Source organism: Callorhinus ursinus, unplaced genomic scaffold (assembly GCF_003265705.2).
Source record: "Callorhinus ursinus isolate GAN/ISIS: 27379988/994484 unplaced genomic scaffold, GSC_fseal_2.0 scaffold7, whole genome shotgun sequence".
In the NCBI taxonomy this organism is placed as follows: Eukaryota; Metazoa; Chordata; class Mammalia; order Carnivora; family Otariidae; genus Callorhinus; species Callorhinus ursinus.
The window spans coordinates 7,877,331-7,904,431 of record NW_027397069.1 but is presented as its reverse complement, the minus strand read 5'-3'; the positions used below and the strand labels follow the sequence as shown (position 1 = coordinate 7,904,431).

At 54.0% G+C, this 27,101-nt stretch overlaps 2 protein-coding genes and 1 long non-coding RNA gene across 5 annotated transcripts in view; 1 reads left to right on the top strand and 2 right to left on the bottom strand.

The window, feature by feature from the left end:
* Positions 1-20,339, top strand: part of FARP1 (FERM, ARH/RhoGEF and pleckstrin domain protein 1) — a 264,356-nt gene extending 244,017 nt beyond the window's left edge. The window contains exons 17-27 of one of the 3 annotated variants that reach the window (XM_073894377.1): positions 493-574; positions 4,451-4,688; positions 6,912-7,042; positions 12,063-12,131; positions 12,352-12,441; positions 13,052-13,134; positions 13,212-13,324; positions 14,502-14,668; positions 18,008-18,115; positions 18,410-18,561; positions 20,069-20,339. In XM_073894377.1, the coding sequence (XP_073750478.1) occupies positions 493-574; positions 4,451-4,688; positions 6,912-7,042; positions 12,063-12,131; positions 12,352-12,441; positions 13,052-13,134; positions 13,212-13,324; positions 14,502-14,668; positions 18,008-18,115; positions 18,410-18,561; positions 20,069-20,150 (1,315 nt within the window). In that variant the 3' untranslated portion in view covers positions 20,151-20,339. Of the gene's footprint in view, positions 1-492; positions 575-4,450; positions 4,689-6,911; positions 7,043-12,062; positions 12,132-12,351; positions 12,442-13,051; positions 13,135-13,211; positions 13,325-14,501; positions 14,669-14,861; positions 15,056-18,007; positions 18,116-18,409; positions 18,562-19,838; positions 19,950-20,068 lie in introns of those variants that run through there. The other 2 variants (XM_073894378.1, XM_073894379.1) reach the window with 2 other exon arrangements.
* Positions 642-3,404, bottom strand: LOC141373096 (uncharacterized). The gene is made up of 3 exons (XR_012378736.1): positions 3,376-3,404; positions 1,462-1,551; positions 642-1,204 (listed from the first exon to the last, which is right to left on the bottom strand). It is a non-coding gene; the product is annotated as an uncharacterized lncRNA (long non-coding RNA).
* A 4,059-nt stretch (positions 20,340-24,398) lies between the features above and the next one.
* STK24 (serine/threonine kinase 24) overlaps positions 24,399-27,101 on the bottom strand; it is a 109,979-nt gene continuing 107,276 nt past the window's right edge. Inside the window, exon 11 of the mRNA XM_025874663.2 lies at positions 24,399-25,472. Within this exon, the coding sequence (XP_025730448.1) occupies positions 25,436-25,472 (37 nt within the window). The 3' untranslated portion in view covers positions 24,399-25,435. The remainder of the gene's footprint in view (positions 25,473-27,101) is intronic.

Below are 27,101 nucleotides of genomic sequence, written 5' to 3'. Positions count from 1 at the left end.
TCCTGCCTGCTTCTGCCCCCATTCCCACCTCCACGTGCGCGGGTCCCCGGTACCCCTCAGTCCTGTTTTTCTCTTCCTGAGGGCTTTCCACACAACTCTGTCTGATTTAGGCTAAGGGCTCTTGGGGGGGGGGGGGCAGAAACCTGGTCTGTTAGTGATCTCCATGCTGTTGTAATGACACCAGAATCACCCAAGTGTGGATGGGGAAAAAATATAAAATGAGACCAAATTAAAATGATGACAAAACAGTTCTTCCCCGTCTCTTTCAAAGTACAAGTGGACTTCTTTGTCTACAGAATGACTGGGGTAATTTCCAGGTCTCCTTCTGGTGCTAATATTCAGTGACACCCAGAGAAGGGAGAGGTACAAATAACGGGGGATTGGAAAGGGAGACGTGAAGGTTGCTGTTGAGTCCTCTGGGGCTGGGACCGTTTCTGGGAACATTTCCACTGCTGATGTTTTCGTTCTCACCCCCGTTGCCTCTGTTCTCAGGGAAGGCCGCTCAAATGCCCACGTCAGAGGAGATTACCAAAGAATCGGAGATGTCCTGCTGAAGAACATTCAGGGCATGAAGGTGAGCCGCTTTGGGATTTAGGGGGAACACGTTCCCTAGGGACAATAATCTCGGGGCTGTGAGAGGCCTGGGCTGTAACCGCTGTCCACAGGCAGCCAGGACCTGATAGGACGATCTGCGGAGGCTATTATTAATAGTTGAGTTTGGGGGGAGTTAAAAGTTAAATGCCTATTCTTAACTACGTGGAGGAGTCCATGCTCTGAACCCCGACGTTATTCGAGGACCCGCTGTACGATCCTGCCGAGGGAGGGCTCCCACCTGCACTTACTGCCTTCAGGGAGGCCTGGCCTCCACTGTGGCCTCCGGGGACGGCAGTTGGAGACCTGCCAGCCCATTCCCTGCCCCCCTTGGGGACAGTCCCCAGAGCTGTCTTTTTTACCGCTCGCCCACGGAGAGCTGACGTGCGTGGGCCTCCAGCCTCCTCTCCGTTCACCTCGCACCTGAGACCTCCTGGAACCTCCTCTCCGTTCACCTCGCACCTGAGACCTCCTGGAACATACTCGGTTTGCGCTCATAGCCGTTCTCTTTGCTCAGTCTGCTGAGTTGGCATTTCTGTGTTGAGTCGGCTTCATCGGCTGCTGGCAGCATGAGCTGGTGTGCGGATGCCATGAGCATTTATAGCATGCAGCTCTGTGCAAGCAAAATAAAAATAGGTGGAGAGGCTCAGACAGCCACGGCGGCCTTTTTTAGAATTTGTTTGGGTTTTTTCTTGTAATGATTATAGTTGGTTTTAAAGAATTTTTATGAAGTATGAAGGGAGGGCGGCAGAAGGTTCTAGAGATGCAGAAGACCAGGTTAGCGCTTTTGTCCAAAATGCTTAGAGTGACCTGCAGCTTGCAGTGTCCTTCCTGCCCCCCACCCCCCAACACACAAACCCGTGTATTTACCTGCATTTGCAGGGACTCAGCGGGGGTGCTGACCCTCCCTCCACTCGTGACCATGACCGAGGCAGCTGGGCCAGGGGCTGCAATTCCCGCCTGAAAGTCACATACCCAGATTGTGATCTCCGGCCCATGCTGTGACCTTCCACCTGGAAACATCTGCCCAGGTGCACAAAGGCACTTCGAAATCACACAAATAAGAGAGATCCGCCTTTCATCCAGGCTAGGACCTCCATGCGAGCCATCTGTCTCCTCAAGTGCCCAACTCCTGCTTCCTCTCCTTAAACTCCTACCACATTACTCCCTCTGGCTCTCGGTTTGCTGTCTGCTGGATGACTCGACCTGCTTCCCGGTGCCTCCCCTCCTCCCAGCGAGCCGAGCTCCCAGTCACCATTTATATTTCAGCCAGACCGCCTAGGCTCAAAGCCCTCCTGCATCTCTCTGATTGGGAGAATACAGTCCAAACCCAAAACGTGACGAAGAAAGCCTTCATAGTCTAGCCTTGGATGATCTTTCCAGGCCCTTCCCGCTGTCCTTCACATTCCACTCTGCTCCAGTTGACCATGAACTCGCCTCTCCAGACTCTCAGGTTCTTGCAAGACTCCTGCCTCAGCTGGGTGCATGCATGGGTTCATTTGCTCTTTTTTGTTGTTTTTAAAAGTAACCTCTACTTCTGACACGGGGCTCCAACTCACAACCCCGAGAAAGCAAGAGTTGCATGCTCTAGCAACTGAGCCAGCCAGGTGTCCCTCATTTGCTCATTAATGCATGCAGGGAACAGGCATTTACTGAGCACCTATTGTGTGCCTTAGGCCCCGAAGATATAGGAACATGACAGATGTGCTCTCTTAAAATCAAATAAGAGACTGCACATGTGATAACGCTGCATAGAGCTGCACATGCGCACACGCATGCACATGCACGCACAAGGGATGTGTAACTGGTAGAATCCAGACAAACTCCAGATTGGACCAGTGTCAATCTCTTGGTGTTGACGTTATGCTATAGTCACACAAGATGGTAACGTTGGGGGAGGCTGGGTGAAGGACCTCCCTGTACATTTCTTTGCAAGTTCCTGTGCATTTTTTTTTTTTAAGTAGTCAACAACCCCAGCAGGGGACACCATGTGATAAGGGCTAAGATGGACAAATACAGCCTAAGTACAGGAAGAAAGAGGAGTCCCTAACCGGTGGAGGCGGCTGGGTGTCAAGGGAGTTGCTGAGGCCAGCAGGAGTCCAAACTGGAGTGTCATGTGTGGAGGCTCTGAGTGCAGCAGCCTGGCACATTCAAGTTCAGGTTGGCCCTGGGATGAGTGGCAAAAAGCAAGATAGGAGGGGTAAAGAGATTATATCCTAAGGGCCCTGTGTGCCCTGCCGAGGACTCTGGAGGTTGTCCCAAGATGGGGGGAGCTTGTCACGTTCCAACCAAGAGGCCACAAGCTGAGCTCTGTCGCTGATTCATGTCAGTGGCTTAGGTGTGGAGGGGTGAGGCGTGGAGGCCAAGGCCCCGATGGAGACACGGCCACTGTGGTGGGGGGGTGCAAGGCCAGAACCAGGGCAGTGACTGTGCGGAGAAGACAGGAAAAGGTTTGATGTTTTTAGGAGGTAGACTGGGAAGGACTTGGTAAAGGATTCAAGACATGGGGGGATCTGGAGTGTTCTCTTGGTCTTCCTGTCCTGAGTAACTGGCTGGTGGTGGCACCCATGCTGAGGTTAGAGAATCTCAGAGTGGCCCCAGTTGAGGCAGGGAACGTGGGGTTCCCACCCGGACTTGCTGCATCTCAGGCTCTTTAGGAAGCCTTTGCAGGGCATGGAAATGTAGATGTGGGGGCGAGTGGTGCATGGATAGCAAGCCCGCCCCTAGGAAGTGAGTGTTGAGGACAACTGCTGTTCCTGGATGTCCTTGTGCCCATCTTATTACCTTTATCTGTCTGGAAACGTCCTTCCCTTGAGATTCTTCCCCATCTGCCGTGAAGAATGAATTCCTCCATTAATGCTTTCTTCTCCAACTCTTTACCCTCGCCACTCCACCGTGATAGCTATGATAGGAAAGGAATCTTCAACGGCATGTGTTAAAGATGGTCAAGCAGACTTTATTCAGGACCACTGTCACTGGGGTAGGGTCCCCTGCAGTGGGGTTTTCGGTGGGGGAGAGACTGGGCTCAACTCTGAAGATGGTTTGGGCAAGCGGGGATTTCTAGCCAAGGGGCAGGGTCAGAGGATGGGAACGTATGAAGAGGAAACATCAGGGTAAGTCAGGTTCTGGCTCAACCAACCTGACAGCTTTCCTTGCTGAAGATGGGGTGATCGGATATCACCTGGGGATGATGAGAGATGAACCCAATGTCAAGGGTGACCAGATATCCAGGGTGTAGGGGTTCTGGTTGGGCTGACGTAGCCAGGGTTTTGCTAAAACTGGCTTTCAATAAGGAGGTTCACAGACAGGTCGAGGAGAAGGCTCAGGGGCCTGAAGAAAGGTTGGTCAAGTGAAGCATCTTTGTCGGACCCCAGTAGAGTAGGGTCCATGTCTAATTCTCACCCAGCTCTCCAGGATCGAGCAGAGTAGGTGGCACATGGCAGATACTTATTGATAAGTGAAAGGGGCGAGTTAAATAGAAATGCACAGTGGTAACTGTGTGACATTTATTGAATGGGCCCTGGTCTGTTTGTCATCTGGTGACATTTAGAAGAAAACCACAGGCCCCCTGAAGGAGCTCCTGTTGATCTATTCCCCTCCATTTTGTCAGTCTCACCTCTTAAGATAACATATACATCTCCTACTCCAGAATCCCTAAGTATTTTCAGCTGCGTGATGCTTTACTAGAGCTTTTTCTTTCATCCCGAGAACCCAATTGAAATTATGAAATAAATAGCAAAATGGGGACAATAAGAGAACGAAATGAAGCGTCGCAAGCCAAGGCGGCCTTCATTTCCGAGAGGCAGGAGCGGTGGGACGCATGCGCACTTGTCTGTCTCCCCCCCCCCCCCCCCCCCAGCAACTGGCGGCTCACCTGTGGAAGCACAGCGAAGCTCTGGAGGCGCTGGAGACGGGCATCAGGGGCTCGCGGCGGCTGGAGAACTTGTGCCGAGACTTCGAGCTGCAGAAGGTGTGCTACCTGCCGCTCAACACCTTCCTCCTGCGCCCGCTGCACCGGCTCATGCACTACAAACAGGTCCTGGAGCGGCTGTGCAAGCACCACCCGCCCCACCACGCCGACTTCCGGGACTGCCGGGGTGAGCCGGGGGGCGGGGGGTGAGCCGGGGGGCGGGGCAGCCCCCCTCCCCCCCGACGCTGTGCTCGGGCTTCTGTGATCCCGCCTTCTCTTACTTCTTGGTCTCTCCGTAAAGGAACTGCTCATGGCCCTTAGGACCTCCCTTCTTTGATCTTGGCTGGTTTGCCCCACTTAAGAGTCAGCCCCCTCCAGGAAGCATTCCGCTACCCACATGGTTGAAACTCCCCACTCCCTCCTTGGGTTGGCTGCGGAAAATGGCCTCTAATAATCAGTCCTTCTGCTAATTGCTGCTGGGCACTTGTAATGTGCTGGTCGCCTTAAGAAGCACTTCACCTGTATTGACTCCTGATATTCATGGCAGGGGTGAGCTCATTTTACATATAGGGGCTGCTGAGACCAGAGAGGTTAACAACATGCCCAGAGTCACAGAGCTGGAAAGCAAATGGCTCGGAGCCCAAACCCAGACCCCATGTTCTTGACCATCTTGTCCTACTGTCATGATGATACTGCTCCCTGTCGCTTGCTCAGCACCACGCCCTCAGGTACCGTGCCAGGTATCTTAGTAATACTGGTGCCTTTACTCCTTCAACAACCAACAACAGTAAGAACTGTTACCCCATTTTACAGATGAGATACCTGGGCCACTGGTACCTCTCTCCTAAAGCGTTACAGACACCTCCCATCTATGTCCTCTTTTTCTAAATATACTTCTTACTCTCTTGCTTACAACCTGAGTGACACCGGATTCCCTCAGGCTACAGTCAAAACGTCATGCGCTGGCCCCTGGCCAGTCTCATGCAGCATATACGCATTGAGCACCTGCTGTGTACTAGGCATATGAGAGGGAATAACGCAGATGTGGCCCCGCTCACAGGACCAACTAGTGGGTACAGAAGGCAGGACATCTGGGCAGTGACTGACCTGTGACCCGACCCAGCCTTCGGGGCTCAGGGGGAGCTTTCTGAGGGAAAGGTTATTTTAAATTTAGATCTAATGTATAAAATTTAGGAGTTTTCCTGGATAGAGTTGGGAGTAGCATGTACAGAGGGCCACAGGGGACAGAGACTATGGAACATTCCGGAAAGTGGAAGTTCTGTGTAGAACACAGAGGGATTAGCAGCAGAAACAAGACTGGCAAAGTAAGCAGAGACCAGATCTCGTGGGGTCTCATAAACCCCACAGGACTGCAAGGAAGAGCAAAGAGAAGACAGGGTTTTAAGGGGGGACATGAGGATGTGGGGCTTATTGCAGAAAAATCAGTCCTTTGGTATCTAGGATGTGTAGACAAATCTTATAGATTAGTTTTTTATATTTTTTCAAATTTTTTAAGATTTTTTTATTTGAGAGAGTGTGCGTGAGCAGGGGGAGAGAGAAGCAGATGCCCCACTGAGCATGGAGCCCGACGTGGGGCTCGATCCCACCACCCTGAGATCATGACCTGAGCCAAAACCCAAAGTCAGACACTTAATCAGCTGTGCCACCCAGGCGCCCCCGTTGACAAGTATTTCCTGACGAAAATACCTAAATGCTCAGCTGCTCAGCTACTGTGGATTGACATAAACTAAACTTGCACTAATTGAGCATCAGCTCCTTTTCCATATCAGATACGTACCTGCGTAGGGGAGATGTGCCCATACTGCAAAATGAAGCAGCCTTTTGCAGTCATCTTGGTAAACAGTGTAATTGCTGCAGAAGGAAAAACCGGGGGGGGGGGTTGTGCTGGAATGTCAGGTGCCCCAAAGTGTCACACTATCAGGGAGACTCTCTCACAGAAGGATCCCTCCTTTGCCCCAGATTTTTCTGTGCGCCGCGGGCCCCCCCCCCGTGTTCTGTTCTTTCCAGGTAACAGGAGGTGGGTAGAAACCTCTGCCCTGGGGACAGAATTCCAGGTCCCCTCCCGCTTACTCCCCTCCCACTTGCCCCTCCGTGCCAGGTGCTTCCAGCCCAAGGACAGCCGTCTACCACATAGCCACAAAGGGGCCGTTGACATTTCCAAAATGCACTTAGGAAACTCAAGTAAAGCAAATAAACACATAATGCAAATTTTTTTATTTGTGAGAAATTTTTATGAGGAATAGCAGTGTTTTCCCCCAGGAGGATGGCTTCTAACTTAGTTCAACTACTGGGGATGTTACCCAGAGGGCTGCTACCAGGGTGTGGGGGTGCGGGGGAGACCCTGGTCTGCCATTCATCCCGCTGTTCCTGTGTCTGTTCGCTTCGTTAGCTGCTTTGGCAGAGATTACTGAGATGGTGGCACAGCTTCACGGTACGATGATCAAGATGGAGAATTTCCAGAAGCTGCACGAACTCAAGAAAGACTTGATTGGCATCGACAATCTCGTGATTCCAGGAAGGGTAAGCAGCTGCTGGAGGCCAAGCCAGGAAGGCGATGTTCAAGTGACTTAAATTTGAACCTTTTGAACACGGACTCTGGTTTAAGACACCCTCCTCCCGAGTGAAGTGGCTTCCTTCCAGCGGCAAGGCAACTAGAAAGACACCTTGACCATGACCGGGTCACTCAAACCCGTGTTAGGAGGAGATAAAGCAAGCCTTTGACCTCCTGTCTACTTTTTTCCCCTTACTGGTTGATTGGCTAATTTACTTTCCTCCTACCATATTCTGAGAGGATTTGAGATAGCATATTTTAGCTTTTAAAAGTTAGGTAAATGGAAATGGAGGCTAAAGGAGAACTTTTTTTTTTTTTTTTTTTTTTAAACAGTGGGATAAAATGGTGATACAAAGGCACAGGAAAATTAGTGCCCAAAAGCACGTAAATTCCCGTGTAAGGATGAAAAGAATTTTTAAGAGATGCAGTTTTCTGTGCATAATATAATTTTAATTTAGAATTAAAATAACGTTTTAGCCAGAACGTGATTCTCGGAGAGATACGCTTTCACTTAAGCTGTTAACCTTCACCCGCCCTGCCCCTCACGAAATGTAGGTCGCTCACGGGGAAGCAGGGCCTCACTGCGTGCACACACTCCTTCCAGGCCAGGGGCGTGTGCAAATACAGGGCAGCCTGCCTGCTTTCAGTTCTTTTCCTAGGAAGCCATCATTGCCCAGGGATCAAGAAAATATTAGGTGGTACATCCACTCTGTCTATAGGACCTTTATCCCTAGAGCTGCCCCATTCCAAAGTATACATCACCCAGGCTCCAAAGAAAATTTTGGTGCCTTGGGTCTGCTGCACATCTGCCTTAATCTTTTTTTTTTTTTTTTTAAGAGTTATTTGAGAGAGAGCGAGCACACTCACCTGCATGCGTGAGCAGGGGAGAGGGGCAGAGGGGGAGAGAGACTCTCCAGCAGACTCCCCACGGAGCGCAGAGCCCGACGCAGGGCTCGATCTCATGGCCCTGAGATCACCACCTGAGCCGCCCACCCCCATAGCTGCCTAGTCTTCAGACAGGTGCTGTGTCCGGTATGCCAGGCGCTTTCCGTCTTGTCTGCCAGGCAGCTGCCCCAGAAACTTTGTCTGTAACGTAGGGAAGACGAGGGAACCTCTCCGTGTATTTGGGTCTCTCTGGCAGGGCGCCTAATTACAAGGCTGTCCGGAAAACTAGTTGTGAAAGATTGTCAGGAGAGGCTTATGTGCTGAATGCGGGGGGCGGGGGGGCTTGCTTCAGCTCTGCAGGGGAGAACATTCTGCCGGGCCTCAGCACATAACAACCATGCTGACCCATCCACACGGGAGCCGTAGTAAAGGCCAGTGGAATCACTGTGATTTTTCCCTTAACTTTGGATGTTCTAAAATCTGTAGGTGGCAGACAGACCACCTGGAAAGAATTTTTTAGCCCTGCGTTGGACTCGCTGCTCCATGGGGAGTCTGCTTCTCCCTCTACCCACCCCACCCCCCACGCTGTGCTCTCGCTCTCTCTCAAATAAATAAAATCTTTAGGAAAAAAATTTTTTTTTTTTAATTTTGAGGAAAGGTCCCCACTGGTGCTATAAAAAGAGGAGCAGATTAGAGCAGGAGGCCCCAGGTTCAGGTCCTGGCTCCACCAGAGCTGGGTGTTTCCACCAACCAGAATGTTCTTCCTTTCTGTAACATGGGCATCCTGTGCTCTCCCTTGTAGGCCATAAGGATCAAATGAGATTTAGTGTATAAAAATAACACAACAAATGTGACTTTATTTTCTCCTTCCCCCACCTATAGTTATTTGAGGATTAAGTCTACACTTCAATGGTAGCAATTCATAGCACAGCATTGTGGAAGACATTTAGCTAAATATGGGTTCTGTCACTCACTGGTCTTGGGCAGGCTTCTAAATCATTTTGCTCTTAGTTTATCTGAAAAATGGGGATAATTTTGAACCTACAGGCTCCCACAAGGTGCTGATAGAAGCCCCCAGCTGATGTCAGGCACATACCACGTGCTCATGATTATTTATAAAGGTGAAGTTGGAAGTGGGGTGCTGGTTACTAACTGCCTTAAATCGATATTCTTTTGTTCACCAACCAGCCTCAAATCAACCCTGAATGAAATGGGAAGGAGGGAATCAGAGGCCCTCCAGGGAACAAGTTCTAAGATGGGGTAGTCCATATACCAAGGCTAATTGATTATCATTAATTAAATTATCAAATAACCCCATGGGCGGGAGGAAAGCTCTGATTTGTCTGCAAGTGGAATTTTAAAAATTGAGATTTAAAGGGGAGTAGATAATTTTAGAGACACCCCCTCGGCTACTGCAGCATAATTCCTAGCATGGCATAATCCTGCTCACCTTCCTGCTGGGGTCAGTCTGAGACAGTATCACATCCTGGAAGGCAGGATTTTTCCCCTAGGCATAAAGGCCGCAGCACGCTTTGGCCCGCGTCAGCCCCCCTGATGGTGTTTATCCTAAGAACTGTGTGCCTGAGGGAGAGATTTTCCCGGGCTGGCCTTCCTGTCGGAGGAACACATTCAGAAAGGAAGTAGGGTCTGGAGGTGTGTGAGGTCTGTTTGGTTAAAACTCAGAGGTGTGGACTGGATTTCCCTCCAGAAGGAAGCAGCTTGCTCTTAAGGATATTCGAGGCCATCCCCCCTCCCCATTCTGTGGTTTAAAAAGGAAAATTCTAGGCACGAGACATTTTTCATCCCCAGCCTCAGACATTGATATCTGAGTCTGCAGCCCTTCTGCTCCTGGCCGCCGAAGCCCCCTGGAACATAGACGGGGCTCCCTTGTCTTCTTGCAGTGAGTGTCACAGGGCACCTCGTCTCCTGCACAGAAAACAGTCACACTCCCTCAGATTTGTTAGAAAACACGTGTTCCAGCTGTGCAAGGTGGGAGCAGCAGGTTCAAGACCAGATCCCATCCTCGGCTGCCTGGCAGTGATGGCCCCCTCCAATATCATTTCCTCGGATCGCATTGTCGATGTCTGATAGCATCCATGCCGAGTTCCTGCGAGGATCTATTATATGTTCCTTTGTTGGTCCCCAGAACACATCCCTGAAACTGCCGGCAGACATGGTTTTTGATCCACATTTCACAAAAAAAACAAAGAGTTGAGTCAGGCTGTGCAAAAATCTATAGAATCAAAATGAGTTGGCTGACTCCTTGGCTCAGTAGCTGTTGTGAGCACAGAAAAATCTGGTGGCAGGTGTCTAGAAGTCTATTGATACGTAGCAAACTATTCCGATGTATAGTGGCTAAAGACAACTTTTCCGAGTAGGTCATGGTTTTGCGAGTCTGGAATTGGGCGGGGTTCAGCCAGGTGATTCTTCTGCTCCCTGTGCATTGACAGGGGTCCCAGATAGGCTGGTCTGGAGGGTCCGAGGCTGACATCCGGCAGGGACATCTGGAGGCTCAGCTGGGACTGTGCACCACAAAACCCACGAGAGAAGCCTGGCTGACCCTGGGTTCAGGGTTTGTCTTAATGCTGTGTGCCGCTCAGGGTTCCAAGAGCAAGTGGTTCCCAGGGACAAAGCAGAGGCTACTTTGACCTAGTCACATAGTGTCAGGTCTACACTCATTGGTCAAATCGGTCACCAGCTCACCCATATCTAAGAGAGGCAGACAGAGACCCCGCCTCTACGGGAGGAATGTGAAAAACGTTAATGAACTTGCAGCCATGTTGCAGAAGCAGCACTATGGAGAGCAGTTAGGTGGTTCCTTAATAAGTTAACCATAGAATTTCCATATGACCCAGAAATTCCACTTGTCAGTATATACCCAGAAGAATTGAAAACAGGTATTCAAACCAAAAAAGCTCTTTTTTAGAAATATATGGGACAGCACTTCCTTTTTTTTTTTAAGATTTTATTTATGTTTGAGAGAGAAAGAGGGGGAGAGCATGAGCAGAGGAGAGTGGCAGAGGGAGAAGCAGATTCCCCGCGGAGCAGGGAGCCCAATGCGGGGCTCGATCCCAGGACCCTGGGATCATGACCTGAGCCGAAGGCAGACACTTACCCAGGCGCCCCCTCAAACAAAAACTTGAACGTGAGTGTCCATAGCAACATTTTCCATAGTAGCCAATAGGGAAAAAACCCCCAAGTGTCCATCCTCAGATGAGCAGATAAACACAATGTGATGTATCTGTACAATGAAGTAGCCCGGGGAAGGAAGGGAGTTCTGATACATACCCCAATGTGGATAAAACTTGGAAACACGCTGAGTGGATGAAGCCAGACACAAAAGGTCATATATGACAAGATTCGATTTATAGGAAATATCCAGAATGGGCAAATCCATAAAGAAAGAAAACGGATCGGTGGGAGCCAGGTGCTAGGGAAAGCGGGGAGTGGGGAGTGACTGCCTAGTGGGCATGGGTTTCCTTTTGGGTGGTGAAAACATCCAGACCTAGATGATAGCAATGCATACACATTCTGAATGCACTAAAGGTCACAAACGGTCATTTTTATATGTATTTTACCACAGTTTTCTAAAAATGATAGTTTTAGGGGGTGGAGGTTAAGTGCCCCGAATGACCAGTGTCCTCTAGTTTGTTAATCTGGAGGGAAGAATTCCTTAGACGCGCTTGCTTCTGGCTGTTTTATCCTAGAGCACAGTTCCTGGTTTCCAGGAACCAGAGCTGTGAGCAGTTCCTGGGTTCGGGGTAACTCCCCTCTGGCTCATCTGTCGTCCCAGTGCCCTGCTGCCACTCTGCATGTGGCTGGGGCCCCTGCTACCCCCCTTGCAGCGGGAAACCTGCCGGGCCCGGGGGTTGTGCGCAGAGCCCGCTGCACTGGCCGCGGAGCCACACCATCGGGGCCTCTGAGCGCTGGTTTCTGTGCGAGCGGAGCCCATCGGAGTCCCTGCCTTGTGGGTTCCTGGGAGGGACAGCAGTATTCGGTGAACAGTAACTGTGACGGCGGTGGTTCTCGTCGTGAAAGGGAGCGTGGCATGAGGCCACCAGCATCTCCCCGCCAACCGCTGGGGTCGGTCTGCTTGCTCTGCAGGAATTCATTCGCCTGGGCAGCCTCAGCAAGCTCTCTGGCAAGGGGCTCCAGCAGCGCATGTTTTTCCTGGTAAGTGCCGACAGCCGTTGGTCTTCACAGTGATGGGGGACCCCATGGGGTCACAGGGCGGGCCCGGGCCACCCGGGAGGAAGGAGGAGCGGCCAGCGCGGCTCAGCCAGAGGGGCTGCGATCAGTGAGTTGCCACGCAAGATTCTGAAAACACACGCTCTGCACCTGCTGTTTGAGCAGAGCCCATCCACCTCATCCGCACTTGTCCTTGCTCCTCTAGTTCAACGACGTCTTGCTGTACACGAGCAGGGGGCTGACGGCCTCGAATCAGTTTAAAGTCCATGGACAGCTCCCGCTGTACGGCATGACCGTGAGTATGCGCCATGGGCATGCGATCAGGGCCCCTTCCCTGTGCGCTGCCTGCAGGTGGCAGACCGAGCTAAAGGGAGCGGGAGACCGCCAGCTGAGGAAGGAGAAGGAGGGTCGTAACCAGGCACCTTAGGCCCCATTCGGGCTCCCCAAGAGGGGCTCGGGACACGGCTCCTGGTGCACGTGAGATGTACGGGTAACTTGGAAGTTACCAGCTGACGTGGCCATGAGGTATGCCTGGGCCCAGGGCCCCTGGAAGAGTCCTCACCACTCATGTGGCGCGGTAGAGCCCGCCCCTCGAGCGGGGAGCCACCTGTCCGGCCCCAGAGATGCGCCCGTGGGCATCCATGGTGGCGGCCAGGACGCCAGTGTGCACGGGATGATTTCCCCGGCTTAGCCTCCCACTCTCCTCCGTCACCGGATAGAGGGAAGTTTACGCGCTCTGCCAAAAAGCAATTCAGTGCATCTGGACCTTCCTTTCGGCTTTCTGATTGTGATTTTTCGGACTTGGTTCCTCTGAGCCATAGCCAGCGTAGCCAACGTTTGTTTGAGAATGCGCCGAGTGTCCCGCTTGCCCCTTAGCAGTAACATGATGCGCACTCGTCCCACAGATCGAGGAAAGCGAGGACGAGTGGGGCGTACCCCACTGCCTTACCCTCCGGGGCCGGCGGCAGTCCATCGTCGTGGCGGCCAGGTAACGCGGACGCGCGCCCCTCACCTGTCTGCCCCTCCCCCCGCCGTGCTCTGAAATCCTGCCGCCCGGCTCTTCAGCTGCAGGTCCGAGATGGAAAAGTGGGTTGAGGATATCCAAATGGCCATTGACTTGGCAGAGAAAAGCAGTGGCCCCACTCCCGAATTCCTCGCCAGCAGCCCCCCTGACAACAGTAAGTGGGGGGGGGGGGGGGGCAGCGTTTTTGGGCCCCCCCGGGCAGGGCGGGTGGGGGACAGCCCGGCCCCCCCGGGGGGGGGGGGGGGGCATCCCGGTGCATTTAAAAATCACCCTCCCAGGTGGGCCCCATCTCTGTGATGGACATTTGTGTTTATTTTTTTATCCCTAATTTTTGATTACATATGTACAAAATCACGTAATTGGAAGTTTATAGAAGAGAGAAAAAGAAGTCCCTCTAATCCAAGGACTTTAATGTAGCTGCTGTTATCAGTTTGACATGTCCCTCTATTTTTTCCCTATACATGGTTTTTTTTTTCCCCCCCGGAGTTTTATTTGAACATACAGTGCAATATTGGTTTCAGGAGTAGAATTCACTGGTTCATCAGTTGCATGCAATGCCCAGTGCTCCTCACGGGTGCCCCCCCGAGTGCCCATCCCCCAGCTAGCCCATTCCCCCCGCCTCCACCCACCCTGTTTGTTATCTATAGTTAAGAGTCTCTTATGGTTTGTCTCCCTCTCTTTTTTTCCTCTCCCCTACGTTCGTGTTTTGTTTCTTGAGTGAAATCATACGGTGTTTGTCTTTCTGACTTACTTCACTTAGCACAGTACCTCCTACGTACATCCACATCGTTGCAAATGGCGAGATTTCATCCTTTGTGACGGCTGAGTACTATTCCATTGTCTACACATACCACCACCTCTTCTTTATCCGTTCATCAGCCAATAGACATCTGGGCTCTTCCCATAGTTTGGCTGTTGTTGACAGACATTTGTGTTAAATAAACCTAAAAACGAAGGAACTTCCACTCCCTAAAACACCCCTTAGAACAGTGTGAGGGAGCAGGGAGGTCATCTTTTCGGGGCCAGCCTGTCCGACTGTCACGTAGCGTGCCAGCAGTAGGGAGAGGAACCGAGGCCGTCTGTGCTGGGCGAGCACCACAGGCCCCGGCGCCCAGGTGTGTTGGGGGCTGGCGGGACACCCCCCTCCCCCGGGGTGGGAGCCTGACAAGGAGCTGGCTTCCGGTGTGACTCCCTGCTCGGGGGGTGCACGGGGCTCCCCAGGTGAGTGCCCCCGGCTGTCCCGTCCCGTCCAGCACCTGGGAGGCTCTGGGACGGGGTCCTTCTCCTGGCAAGCAAAGATCCGAAGCGCCATCTTCTGTCTCACCCTGCAGAGTCCCCGGACGAGGCCACGGTGGCGGACCAGGAGTCGGAGGACGACCTGAGCGCGTCGCGCACGTCGCTGGAGCGCCAGGCCCCCCACCGCGGCAACACCATGGTGCACGTGTGCTGGCACCGCAACACCAGCGTCTCCATGGTGGACTTCAGCGTCGCCGTGGAGGTACGGGCCGCTTCTCTCTGTTCTCCGGGCCCCTGAAGCCCTGATCGGCCCTCTCCCGGAGTTGGCTGTGGGGCGGAAGACAGCTGCAGGTGGCAGGTCGCTCAGGGGGGGGGGGGGGGGGGGTTGGCCGGGGCCGTGTCAGCCGTGGTTCATGGAATAACTCCCGGGACCCGGCCCCCGACCCCACCACCAGGTGCCATCCAGCAGAGGCGCTGGATCACCTTTTTAAACCCTGAACACCTCCGCATCCCTAAGTGGGCCTGGCCCAGAACCTGTCACACGAGATCGAGCGAAGGACGGCAGTGGGCCAGCCTGCAGTTTTGGGGAAGAGCCAGACATCACACAGGGACTGAGAATGTTCTGTGGGGGTGACCTTCACGGTTCCACGGTGCTGCTTCTACTCCGTTTCCCCAATACAGGGGGTAGCCTAAGGCCACGCCTGTTTCTGAAAACGTCCTCACGAGCACCTGGGTGAGGTGCAGGCCCTGGGTGACAGGTGCACCGCTGGGGGTTGGCAGTGAACGGCCCCTCCGCTCCGACCCCACAGGGACGGACGGACGGACTCTGTCCTGCCCAGCGCGCTGTACTCAGCATCCTCCCTCCCTTTGCCCTTGGGAACTAGAGATCCTCCCAGGCATGGGGGGTGGGGGGTGATCTTTCCAGCACAGAGGGAGCAGGGAAGAACTGGCGACCGGCTGGTGGGCAGGGACCCCTCCACATGTCTAGCTGGTCCGAGGAAGCCGGAGGAAGTGGGTCCCCGAGGGAGAAGTGGTCTTTGCTTCACTTGGTACCGGCCTTCAAGGCCTATGGTTAGGACTGTCGAGGCATGGGAAGCTGGTAGGCTTGAAACCTCCTTTGCAAGCCTGGGAGCACTTAGGCCACTCAAGAGCAACCCCCCGAGTCGGGTAGCTCCCGGGGGCCCGGACACTGCAAGGCCCGCTCCCTCGGGGTGACTAGCCTGCACAGCAGCCTACATCGGGTGAGTGTTCAGAGCCAGTTGGCAAACTGGCCCGCAGGCCAATCCAGCCCGACCTCGCTTGGTCACAGCCCAGGCACTAAGAACAGGGTTTGACGTTAAGTGGCTACGACATGTATCTGACTTTGCCGCTTGGCCCGATGAGCTCAGACTGCGTACTGTCCGGCCCGCCGAGGGAGTCTGCCGGCCCGCGGGGAGATGGCTGCGAGCCCGGGGTGTGTGGGTTTAAGGTAGCAATAACGCGGGTGAGCCAAGCATGGAATGGGCTCGTCTGTCCCTCTGCCAGTGCCCCCGCCCTTGCCAGGTCCCCCTCCCCAGAGCAACAGGGAGGGGGCGGCATTTCCTTCCCCCCCGAGTCCACTGCTGAGCTCCCCACACGAACCCTCTTCCCCTCACGTGTCCTGCGAGTATTGGGGGTATTTGGGGAAGATGCGAAGAGGTGCTAGGTGCGACCCGAAGGTTGTGGGCAAGCTAAGAGCACTGAGGGTCCACATTAGACGTGGGGGTCTGCTGCTGCCGGGGCCGGCGGAGCGTTCTTGTGTTTTAGATCGGAGCTGGTTCGGTGCTGGAAGCCTGGGCAGAGGCGGGCAGGCTGGGTTCAGCAGACGACCAGGAGGAGGGAGACAGCACAGAGCGGATCACGGTGGGGTCTCTGTGGCTCTCCTGGGCTGCCGTAACACAGTCCCACCGACCGGTTCGCACAAGGGAAGCTTACCCCCTCGGGCTGCTAGAAGCTGGGGAGGGGCCCTTCCGTGCCCCGCCCCCAGCTTCCTTGGGGTCTCTCGGCCTGTAGATGCATCACCCCGGTCTTCGCCTCCATCCCACTGGTGTCCCTGTGTCTTCTTGTAAGGACACCGGTTTCTGCATTAGGGCCACCCCACTCCAGTAGGACCGCATCTGAACTCTGCCACCCGCAAAGACCCTATTTCCAAATAAGGTCCCATCCTCAGGTACCTGGGCTTTGGACTGGAACAGTCTTTGGGGGGAACGCAATCCAATCCAGAATAAAGACCGAGCAGCGATGTGAGCCAGGAAGCGGGCAGAGGGCAGAGGCCTTCCCTCTGCGGGGGAGTCCAGAAGGGGAGGCCACTGGGGGGGGGGGGGGGGGGGGGGCCGGTTGTGGGTCAAGGATGTTGACTGGTCCAGCCTCTCGAGAAAAGAGGCAGCAGGGCTTCGGGGCCCTGTGAGCTGAGAAGGGGACAGAAGTGTACCTGAGCGAAGCCAACGGGAGTGGGAGTTTGAGTGCAGCCGGTGACCCCAGAGGCCACCAGGACCGTGGGGAGCAAGGAGAGAGAACTCCGTGCAGGGAGTTGGAACGTGGGGCCCAGGGGGCCGAGCACGCTGTGGGAACTGCATCAAGAGCAGGATTCCGGGAGTCCAGCTGGAGGCGGTGGGCTCGGTAGGAGCGCGTGCTCCCTCCTGGCCTTCGCTGTGCCTCGGAATCGTGCGCGTCGCCCCCCCCCCCATTCTGCTTGCTGCCCCCACCTGCTTGGCACTCAGAGCACCCCATTTTCTTGTACGCCCGTGGGTGAGTGGCAGGCAGGGTGATGCGGGGGACGGTCTCTGGGGGGGATGGGATGCTCTGCCTGGAGCTTGTGCTGGTTGCGGGGACCCACGGCTTTGTGGGTCTGTCCGCCTGTGTTCTTGCAGCCTGGAGCACCGTTCACTTCTGTTGGCCCATCACTAAGAGAGACACTTGGTCTTCTCTCTCCTCCTGGCCCCGGGACCTTACTTCCATAGGTACCTTAAACATGCTCTTTGGGAGAACAAAGCAGACTCAGGTGTATTTTTAATTTTTTTTTTTTAACTTGCCCCTTTGACCACCAAGTTGTGAGGCTGTCCCCAGCGTCCTGCCTCAAAAGTCTCCAGGGTGATGAGCAACCGGGTGCAGACGGGCGGTCTCACCGTCTCGTGTGCCGCCCCCCCGGGCCTCGGAGCTGGGGAGTTCAAGCAGGACGCCTGTGGAAGGCCTCTCTCCACGGGGGATTACTCTTCCGTTGGGACGGACTCTCAGGTGCAGCACCCGCCGCTCCAGGCCGCCGCCTTCCGCTGCCGGCCCGCGTTCCGGCCAAGGCCACCAGAGGGCGCGCGGGGCCCGACAGCGTGTTGTCCCCGGGTGCCGGAGCCTTTCCTGCGTCGCCGTTCTGGGGGCGCGCCAAGCTGTAGGGGAGGGTCCCTGGGCGAGATGCGGCACGGGGACACTCTGATTAACAACTGAGGTCACCCTGAGGGGCATTTCCCTGCAAGAGGCCATGATGACTCAGATAATGCACCCCCGGGGGCGGCACACGCAGGAAGCCTCACCCCAGCCCCCGCAGGAGCCCCCTGGGCCCGTGCCCCTCACACACATGCTTGTCCTTCAGAATCAGCTGTCCGGGACTCTGCTGAGGAAATTCAAGAACAGCAGTGGGTGGCAGAAGCTGTGGGTGGTGTTCACGAACTTCTGCCTGTTCTTCTACAAGTCTCCCCAGGTAAGCACCGGCCCCAGGGCAGGGGCCCGCGAGGGGGGCAGCCTTCCTCCGGAAGGACGGCGCACCACCTGGTGGAGGCCATCTCCCCGGGACCCTGAGTTCCAGGGGACAGTGGACGCTGTCCGCGTGCGCGAGCAGCACTGCGGCCTGAGTGAACACGGGAGGGGGAGGACTTGGGTGAGGGCTCAGGGCCAGAGCAGGCCGCACGGGCCGGCCTGTGGGACGGGAGGCTGCGGCTAGGCCCCGCAGCCTGGGGCCACCTCCCCACAGCCCCCTTCTGTTGACTCTGCCCAGGACACGCACCCCCTGGCCAGCCTCCCTCTGCTCGGCTACTCACTCACCATCCCCTCAGAGTCTGAGGACATCCACAAGGACTACGTGTTCAAGCTGCATTTCAAGTCCCACGTGTACTACTTCAGGGCTGAAAGTGAATATACATTTGAAAGGTAATGGTCCCCGGCCCAGGGCATCTCCAGAAGAGGCCCCTCCTGTCTCCCAAGCGAGCCCAGTGAACGAGGCCCTTCGAGTAGCGGCTGCTCACTGCCCCCTGGGGGCCTGGGCATTTACTTCCAAACTGTCCTTGACCTTTGGGGCGGGGGGCACGGGTGAGGAAGGTGGTCCCCTGGCCCGACACTCGTATCCACCTCTGTTCTTCTAGAAGGGACAGACTTCCCTGGTTGAATAACATCCGCCCTTAACCTGTACAGTTAAGGCTACACACGATGTACTTTTGAATCTCTAACCAGTGTGGTTTTTAGTTTCTGCAGTATTTAGTCGGAATGTGCCAGACTGTGCTAGAGCCAGACCACCCCCCAAGAAGGGAACAAATCCCAGTGCTTCTCGGGGTTAGCTAATGTTGTTAGTAAGGCTGCCTGGGAGCCGGAGTGAGGCCCAGGAGCTGCAATGTTCAAAGAAAGATGAAAGACCCGGACTCTCACGTTTGACCAATTTCAGACATTTCCTAGAAATTCTGGGCCCCCAGGCCTGGGATCCTGTAGCCGGTGTCACTGTTAAAGCACCAGCGGGGGGGGGGGGGGGCCCTCCGCAGGCCACAGACCAGACAGGGCCAGGGGTCACCAGCCCCTTTGGGGAGTCCCGGCCGTGCTGTGGGGACCAGAGCATCCCACAGGTTAGGACCCATGCCCAGCCGTCGGGGAAGCTAGTTGAGGGGCAGCAGGGTTCAAGCCGCCCCCAAGCACTTCCTAGTACACTGCTTGAAAAGTGAGGCCGGGGCTAACTCCTCCCAGGTGTGAGCCGGGCCGGGGGAGCCCTGGACAGAGGTGGGATGGTGTCACTGACAGTTGAGCCTGGTAGTGACAAGACCCTAAAAAGACCAGTGATGAATTTCTCAAAAGCCCTACTCCCCGTTTCTCACCCTTGGCACTGCTGACATGGAGCCCGTTTGATTCTTTGGAGGAGGGGGAGTCCTGGCCTGTGCATTAGAGGATGGGGAGCACACCTCACCCACTAGAGGCCACGTGCACCCCCTCCTCGTGACACCTGAAAACGCTGCCAGCCCTTGTCCCTGGGGTTGTTGAGAGCCACCGCTGTACCGCAAATACTCAAATGTAGGAAACGGGCTGCAGGTCCTGGTCCCCCAGGGATTGGGAGGCCGCCGGAGGGCACGGAGCCACCTCAGCCGGCCGGGACCCCTCCGTCCTGGGCGCTTCTGCGGCTCTGCAAAGGGACCACCCAGGCCCGTGGTTCTCAAACTGCTCCTCAGGCACACCTCGAGGAACCCTTAGCCTGGCTTTCGTGTTCTTGGGTACCAGGAGCTCCTTCGAGAACCCTTCTGCTAAACTAGCACGTTACAAACCAGGCACCGGCCCGCCGTGCTGTGTTTTGTGAGTAATGAGGTGTGTCAAGTATCGTGAAGCTGGTACAAGGAAAAAAAATCCTGCTCGAGTTTATAGAACGTGGCCCCTGACCCTCCTTTTCGTTCTCTGGCCTCAGGTGGATGGAGGTGATCCGCAGTGCGACCAGCTCCGCCTCCCGCGCCCACACCCCGAGTCACAAAGAGTCTCACGTCTACTGAAGGCAGGACACGAGTGTCGCGGGGCTCGGCTGTGGCCGTGTCCCTGGGAGACCCTGCCTGTGCCCTGTATTAATGAAGCCTAGTAAAATTAACACCCGTCTGGAAACCCAAAACGTGGTTTTACAGCAGCTCGCCTCGGTCTCCACAAAACCGCTTTTACCCTTGTCTTTCCGAGAACAGTGCTCCCAGCTCCCACGCTGGGGGCTCTGCGTCCGTCATTCCCTGGTGGGCTGTTTGCAGCCTACGCCAGTATTAAAACCTTGTCACTACGAGAGTGCCAAATGACCGTTTTTCTTCCGCAACTGCACCTTAAAAGCAGTACAACCCTATCCGTTCAACCAAAAGACAGGGCAAGTGCTCTTCTTTTTCTTATAAAAAAAATTTTGATTTCTAGGCTGGTGCGTTTAAAAACAATTTTTCCAATGTTTGTGATACACGTGGCACAATCTTAAGCAAATGAGATTTTCAGATTTCGTTTTTTCAATCTTTCTACTTTTATAATAGCAGCAAGTTAGTAGGATTTACTTCTTTGATTAATACAAGCAGTTTGCAGCACACTACGTACGTTCCCCTCGGGGGGGGGGGGGTGTTTAGGCTCCAACAAAATGCTGTTCTTGGCACAAGTTGACCAAATTGTTTCCGTGATTCCTCTTTACAAAGCAAAGCGGGCTGTGTTCTGGGCGGAGCAGCAGCAACCCAGCACAAGGCCCGCGCTCCCGCCGTCCTAGGAGTGGTGTGTATGATGGGAAGCTCTCAGCTGTGGTGTTTGCTGTCTGTCTCACAAGCATGAGAACCTGTATGTCAGTGATCGGGGCCATTTGTGATCTGTGACGTTCCGGAGGGTCTCTGTGAGCTTCCGGGGGCCGCGCCCCCCAGCCCCTGTGCTCATACCTATATCCTGCAACTGTGGTTGGGGACTGCACATTCACTAGTATATATTGTGCCAGTCTTCAAGAACATTCTTTTCTCCTGTTTGTACTCATCCCTCCCCACCCCCCAGGCATGGGGTATATCAACAGTATGACCTTGCGCATCCTTGACAGTCGGACGACACAGGGAATGGGGCTCCAGGACCTGCCGGGCCCACTAGTCAAAACCCGTTTGCCTCCTCTCTGTGGAGATCGGGAGCTGCTACTCCCAGTGTCCTTAAACCCTTTCCGACACAGGCCGGAGGGGGCAGCCCATCCAACCCGTGGCTCCCGGTGCCTGCACCCCAGCCCCGCGGGCCGGCGTGGCAGAGCCGGGACTGGACCCATGGACGAGGAGCTCGGGATGTGTTATCGTTTGCCTTACGACGTGTACCAGATGGTTTCAAGTACTAACAAAAGGGAATAAAAATACCTCACGCCACAATCCAGCATACTGAAGTTTTAAGGCAAAACATCACCCGCCTTGTCTGGTCTTTATTTCCGTCTGACGCGGGCGGGTTGCAGGGACGGAGCTGCCCAGGGGTGGACATGGTTGGTCCCTGCGGGGGCCGGGGCGGGGGGGGGGGGGGAAACCACGAGCACGCAGCCACGTGTGAGACACACAACGTGGAACCGGAGAGGCAGGCCCTTGCTGGGAGCCTGTCCGTGCTGTTAAAGGACTAAAACCTGAGGAATGAAAGTAAAGACGGAGGGGGGACTACCTTCCAAGTCCAGCTATTTCCCAGAGGCTTGTCCCACACCCCAGCCGCAGGACCAGCTCCCTGGGAGGGTGGGCGTAGGCAGCAGCTGATGGGACAGAGGCAGGCAGTCACTGAGTTCTATGAGGCTTGGGGATGAGGGGGTCTAGTTCGTCTCCGAGTGAGTCCGAACCATGTCAGTGCCGGCGCTGGTTTGCACCGCTGGGGTCCCCCTGTGACTTCAAAGTGCAAACCATGTGGGCCGTGGAGACCACGCCCAAGCTGCCGGAACTGAGCCGGAGTTTCGGAGACACCCGGTGTCTCCGTCCGTTTTGGCGACTGTAAGAGATGCCAGAAACGGACCTCACAGTTCCGGAGGCAGGAAGGTGCGAGATCAAGATGCCGGCAGATCTGGCGTCTGGCGAGAGACTTCCCGGGTCACGGTCGGCCGTCTTGCTGTGTCCTCACGGGGCTGAAGGAGGAGGGTCTCGGGGTGGGGGTGTTCTTACAAAGTCCCTAATCCCATCACGGTCCCCCGCTCTCCTGACCACATCACCTCCCAGTACCGTCCCACTGGGCGTTAGGATTCTAACGTATGCATTTGGGGGCTGGGGGCGGGGACCAGACTATTCCCCCTACACACACGAGACGGAATTACAGAAATGGTTTTCCGGGAACTTTATTGGCCCCCGCATGACACAGCTCCCATGCTGATGAACGTGCCACACAGCACTCCCAATTTCCTGCCGTATTTGATAGCAGAAATAGAAAAATGCTTATAAACGGACCATGTTTTGCCAAAAGAAAGGTACAAAATGCTACATGAAGAACTGCACTAGATGCTCCATGAGACTCACCCGACAATGTTGGGTTCAGAAGACATGTGGCACATGGTCACATCACAACAGTCACAAGGCCAGCTCTGAAATGTCGAGGCACCCAAACCCCAGTGGCCACTCGCTTGTGCAGCCGGCTAGGACGCAGGAGAGAATTTCTAGAAGGCCTAAAAACCCAGCCAGCCAGAGCCCACTGCCTCCATGTCCACGGAAGCCTCTGCCAAGGCCAGGTGCACCACTGCCTTCTCCGGTCTGAGCAGGGAAGCTCCGGGGGCCGGTGGCATCAGGAGGCTTCCAGGCGCCCGCGAACGCATCCCAGATGCTGGCCTCGCAGGTCTGGCTGCGCGGCGGCAGCTTCCGCCGGAGCTCCGTGCGGACGGGGCTACACTGCGGCCGGCCTCCCTGGCTCACGAAGCGGCCCCCAGTCCACGTGCCCTCGGAAACCAGACCTCGGCTTGCGTGTCCACAGAAAGTGGCAGGCCAGAAGAGACCCGGGAAGAGATCCACTTTCCAAAGCTACTCAAACCACTTCTTCCCCCGGGAAGCCTGATCAACGGAAGAGGCCCACGTAAGCTCGGAAAGACTGATCCGCTGCTTTCCCCGGGGGGTGGCGCTGTGCTGACCATCCAGTGGCTGCAGACTCTGGGTAACTCTCGTACCAATATGCCTCATTGGACCCCAGTCTCCCCGCCAGCGTGCCTGTTCCTTGCACTGGAGATCGGCCTCAGCATGTCTTCTTGAGGTCACCGTCCATGTGCAAATGTGCACAACTCTCAAGAAAGCTGCTGTCTACACCGGCAGGCTGAAGATCGGACAAGCAGCGCCCTCTGGAGAATGCTGCGTCATTGCTTTATGGGATTCTCCCGCAATGAACAAAACTGACCTTGGGCTTGCGCCTGGCACAGAGAAACAAACCACTCCCTCATACAAAACACTTGGTAGGAACACCGAATGAAACATCCTCAAGTTTTATCATCCAAGTTAACGGTCCCTGCTGCCAAAGAACACACAATGTAAGGATCAGCAATTCAGTTCTATTTCCCCTAATCAAAACGTATCCCTTACAGAAATTAATCATTCAGCTTCTACTAAAAAAAATGACTTAATTTGTTTTTTTTAAAAAAAACGACGCTCCATTAACAAATCTAAACAACACACATGCACTCGAACCTCTCTGGCTCTGGCCCTCTGTCCTCTCCCTGTAACCCAGGCCACTGGGGCGGCAGATATCGATCGAACCTTCCATCCCAAAAACTTCTTTGCTTCCAAAAATCCTTTGTCTTCCCCTCCAGGAATTGCTACACCAACAAGAGAGGACAATGATTCGCATCAACAAATAGAACATGATGCCACATGTACTTAGTCAGGAATTGCTGCAGGGACTCTCTCCCCCACCCCAGAAAAATGATTCCTCCTGCCTCCCCCGGGCCAGCAAGGCCATGCCACAGGCCAAGAGACACACAGACCCCCGGCTGACAGAGAGCAGCCCGGGGCTTCTTTAAGAAAACAAAGCCACCCTTAGTCAAGGTCCCTGGGAAGAGAGCACAATTTCACAAATCAGCAGTATCCAGCCATGTTTTCCCAATGGCCAATTTTTTGAAAGTTGCACAGGGAGCTGACCCGGACACTCAGCATTTTCAACGTGGGCACTTCTTTCTGTAAGTGCCGAATGTCTGTGTCTCTCTCTCTCTCTCTCTCTCTCTCTCTCACACACACACACACACACACACACACACACACACACACACACACACGACAGGTACACTGTCCCCGGAAGAGTCAAGTTTCAAGGAAAAGTACGCAAAGTCAGTGTGTTATAAAATTTATTCGTGTAAGCATTCAGACATTTTTAGGTGGGCAAGATGGCACGCGGGTTCCACTACGAGCGTGACAGGAAGTCCTACCGGGAAGGACGGGGGGCGGGCGCAGGGCCGGCAGTGGCACGATTCCAAACGAGCATGAAGACGAGAGCACTTCGTCGGGGAGGGACTTAAAATAATAATTTAAAGCTTCATGAGGCAAGATATGTTCCAATTCAAAACACTAAGAAATAGTACCATCAAATGAAAGGAAATCAACCTGTGCGTGTACCCAAAGGGCCGTCGGGCAAACAAGAGGGGGACCTGTGTTTGCGGAGGTACAGAGGAGTGTTCCGTACGAGGGGCATAAAGTGGTATTAATGGCAAACCCTGCAAATACAAAATAAAACCCAAATCACTGATCACAGAATTCAAAATTTACATGTAATAAAGGCAAGGCAATAGACTCAAGTTATGGCCTGTCAAATATTTACTCCACTGACATTATCTACAGAAGCACTTGGCCAATTTGTACACAGTGATTCCTTATGCACGCCAAAAGGGTTTCCGTAAAAATGACGCTATATACAAATCTGTACACTGACCCACCAGAGCGATTCTCCGTCTCCCGCGGAGGGGGAGTCACCCACTTAAAGCAGGGTACCTGAGATTTCATTTCTTCAGTTGCCTTGTCATGATCCCAAATATACATTTCAGGGTTTGTTTTTGTTTTTAAAGACACTTTCCTTGATATGTGCACAATGGCTAAAATTAAAAAACAAGAACAAGAAAATAAAATGATCGCTTGCCAGGAGCCGACCCTCCCCACCCCACCGAGCGCGTCCGTCGGGTGGAGGCCGGCGAGGGAGGGCCGCATGCCCCAGGACGGTGGGCACCCGCGGCCGGGGTGGGGGCAGTGGGGGGCCCCTGGATGGCACACACCGCTGCAGCGGGGGTCAGCAAAGGCTCTCGTGGACGTTTTCGGAGGAGGAGGAGGAAGAAGAAAAAAAACAAACAAACAAAACCCCAAATGCCAAAGGAATTTCAGTGGGTTGAAGTTCCTCCACCACTTAGAGAGTATCTAAGGAAAGAAAAAAACAAGAGAAACGGAAGTGAATGCATGTCATTTCTGGAACAATGCCCATACAAAAAGTCAAACCAGCACCGAAATCCTAGTTTACTAGACGATCCCAAGTCATAAAACCATTAGGTGGAGCAAATATCAATGGTTTAATTACTATACAAAGAATTCATAAAAAGTAAGAAAATCATATTTTGACACCACTGTTCACAGACAAGTTAAACTCAGTCAGTGGAAGAACTGGAAGTACGTAACAAGCGAGAGCGCGTTCAGTCTCTCAGGAGGAAAAAAAGATGTGCCTGAAACAATAAATGGTACAGCCTCACTTAGAGTCCACTTTTAAAACCCACAAAATCAGCAACCCCCGATGACACCATGAGATTCCAGGGGCACACACACGGCTGACTGGACTATCAGCAGAGGAAACCCCTACTGGCCACAAAAATACTGCTGCTCGTGCAAGTGATCCACTCCTGAGAGTTGTTTCAGAAATGTGGTCCAGAGAAGGAGCAACGTATTTTGCACAAAGATGTCTCTCGGGGTTTTTTGTCATTGTAAAGATTAGGGAACAACTCTGATGTCCAAGAGCAAAGAAAGGGTTGAATAAATTAAGCAAACTGAATGAAAAACAGATTAAAAATTGTAATTATATGGGGGTGGGGGGGCTAGCTGGCGCAGCCGGCTGAGCGTCTGACTCTTGATTTTGGCTCAGGTCATGACCTCTATGACCCATCTACAACAGCGGAAGCCAGCGACCCAACACTGCCAGCGATCGTGCCTGGGCCGCAGTGGGCGGGTCACGGGCACGCTCTTCTGGTTTCAATCATTGTACGGTACCGTCTTGCTTCAGAAGACAAAACAGGGCAGGGGGTCCCCGATGGCCAACATCCCCTCAGCCTCCTCAAAACGGACCCCAACGCACAGGAGAGGGCTGAGGACACGTTGAATGGGAGCAATCGCAAACCTTCCAAGCTACAGCAGCTCTTTTGAGGCATTTAAAATACTGGGCACTCTCCCAGAGAACAAATGATTACGTAAGATCCTCTTGAAAAGCAGGCGCTATAGCCACAGATCCTAAGATTCATTTTCCAAGAAAAGAAATGCCTAAGCCATGGGAGGAGTGGATGCCACACAAAAGGACCCACCCATTCATTCAAATTAAGATACACACGTCTTTGAAACGCCTTAGACACAAGTCAGTTCTTATTTTTTTCTGAAGTGACTGACCCACTGAAGTAATGCCTTTTGGAGCAAAATGGGTATGAAGCAGTGGCAGTGGCCATCGTGGTTTGGTGGCATCTGGGTGGGGCACACACAGGAAGAGCATGGGAGCCTCACGGGAGTGAACGCACGGCACCTGCAGGGACCAGTGGAGGACCCCCCGGAGCAGGTCTACACAGCACAGAGCAGAGAAACAAGACAGAATGGTCTGGAGACGAGAAGAATGTGGACTCGGCATGTCCTAACGCATCGCTGGAAAGTACAACTTCCAACATGATGCGGGCAGTGGGGGGCATATTTGCCGATGTCCCGAGATGTGGCGGGTTCACACAGAGATGTGCTGAGTGTGAAACACACACCGGATCGCAAGGACGTGCTGCTGAAACATACGGGAAATACCCCACTGAT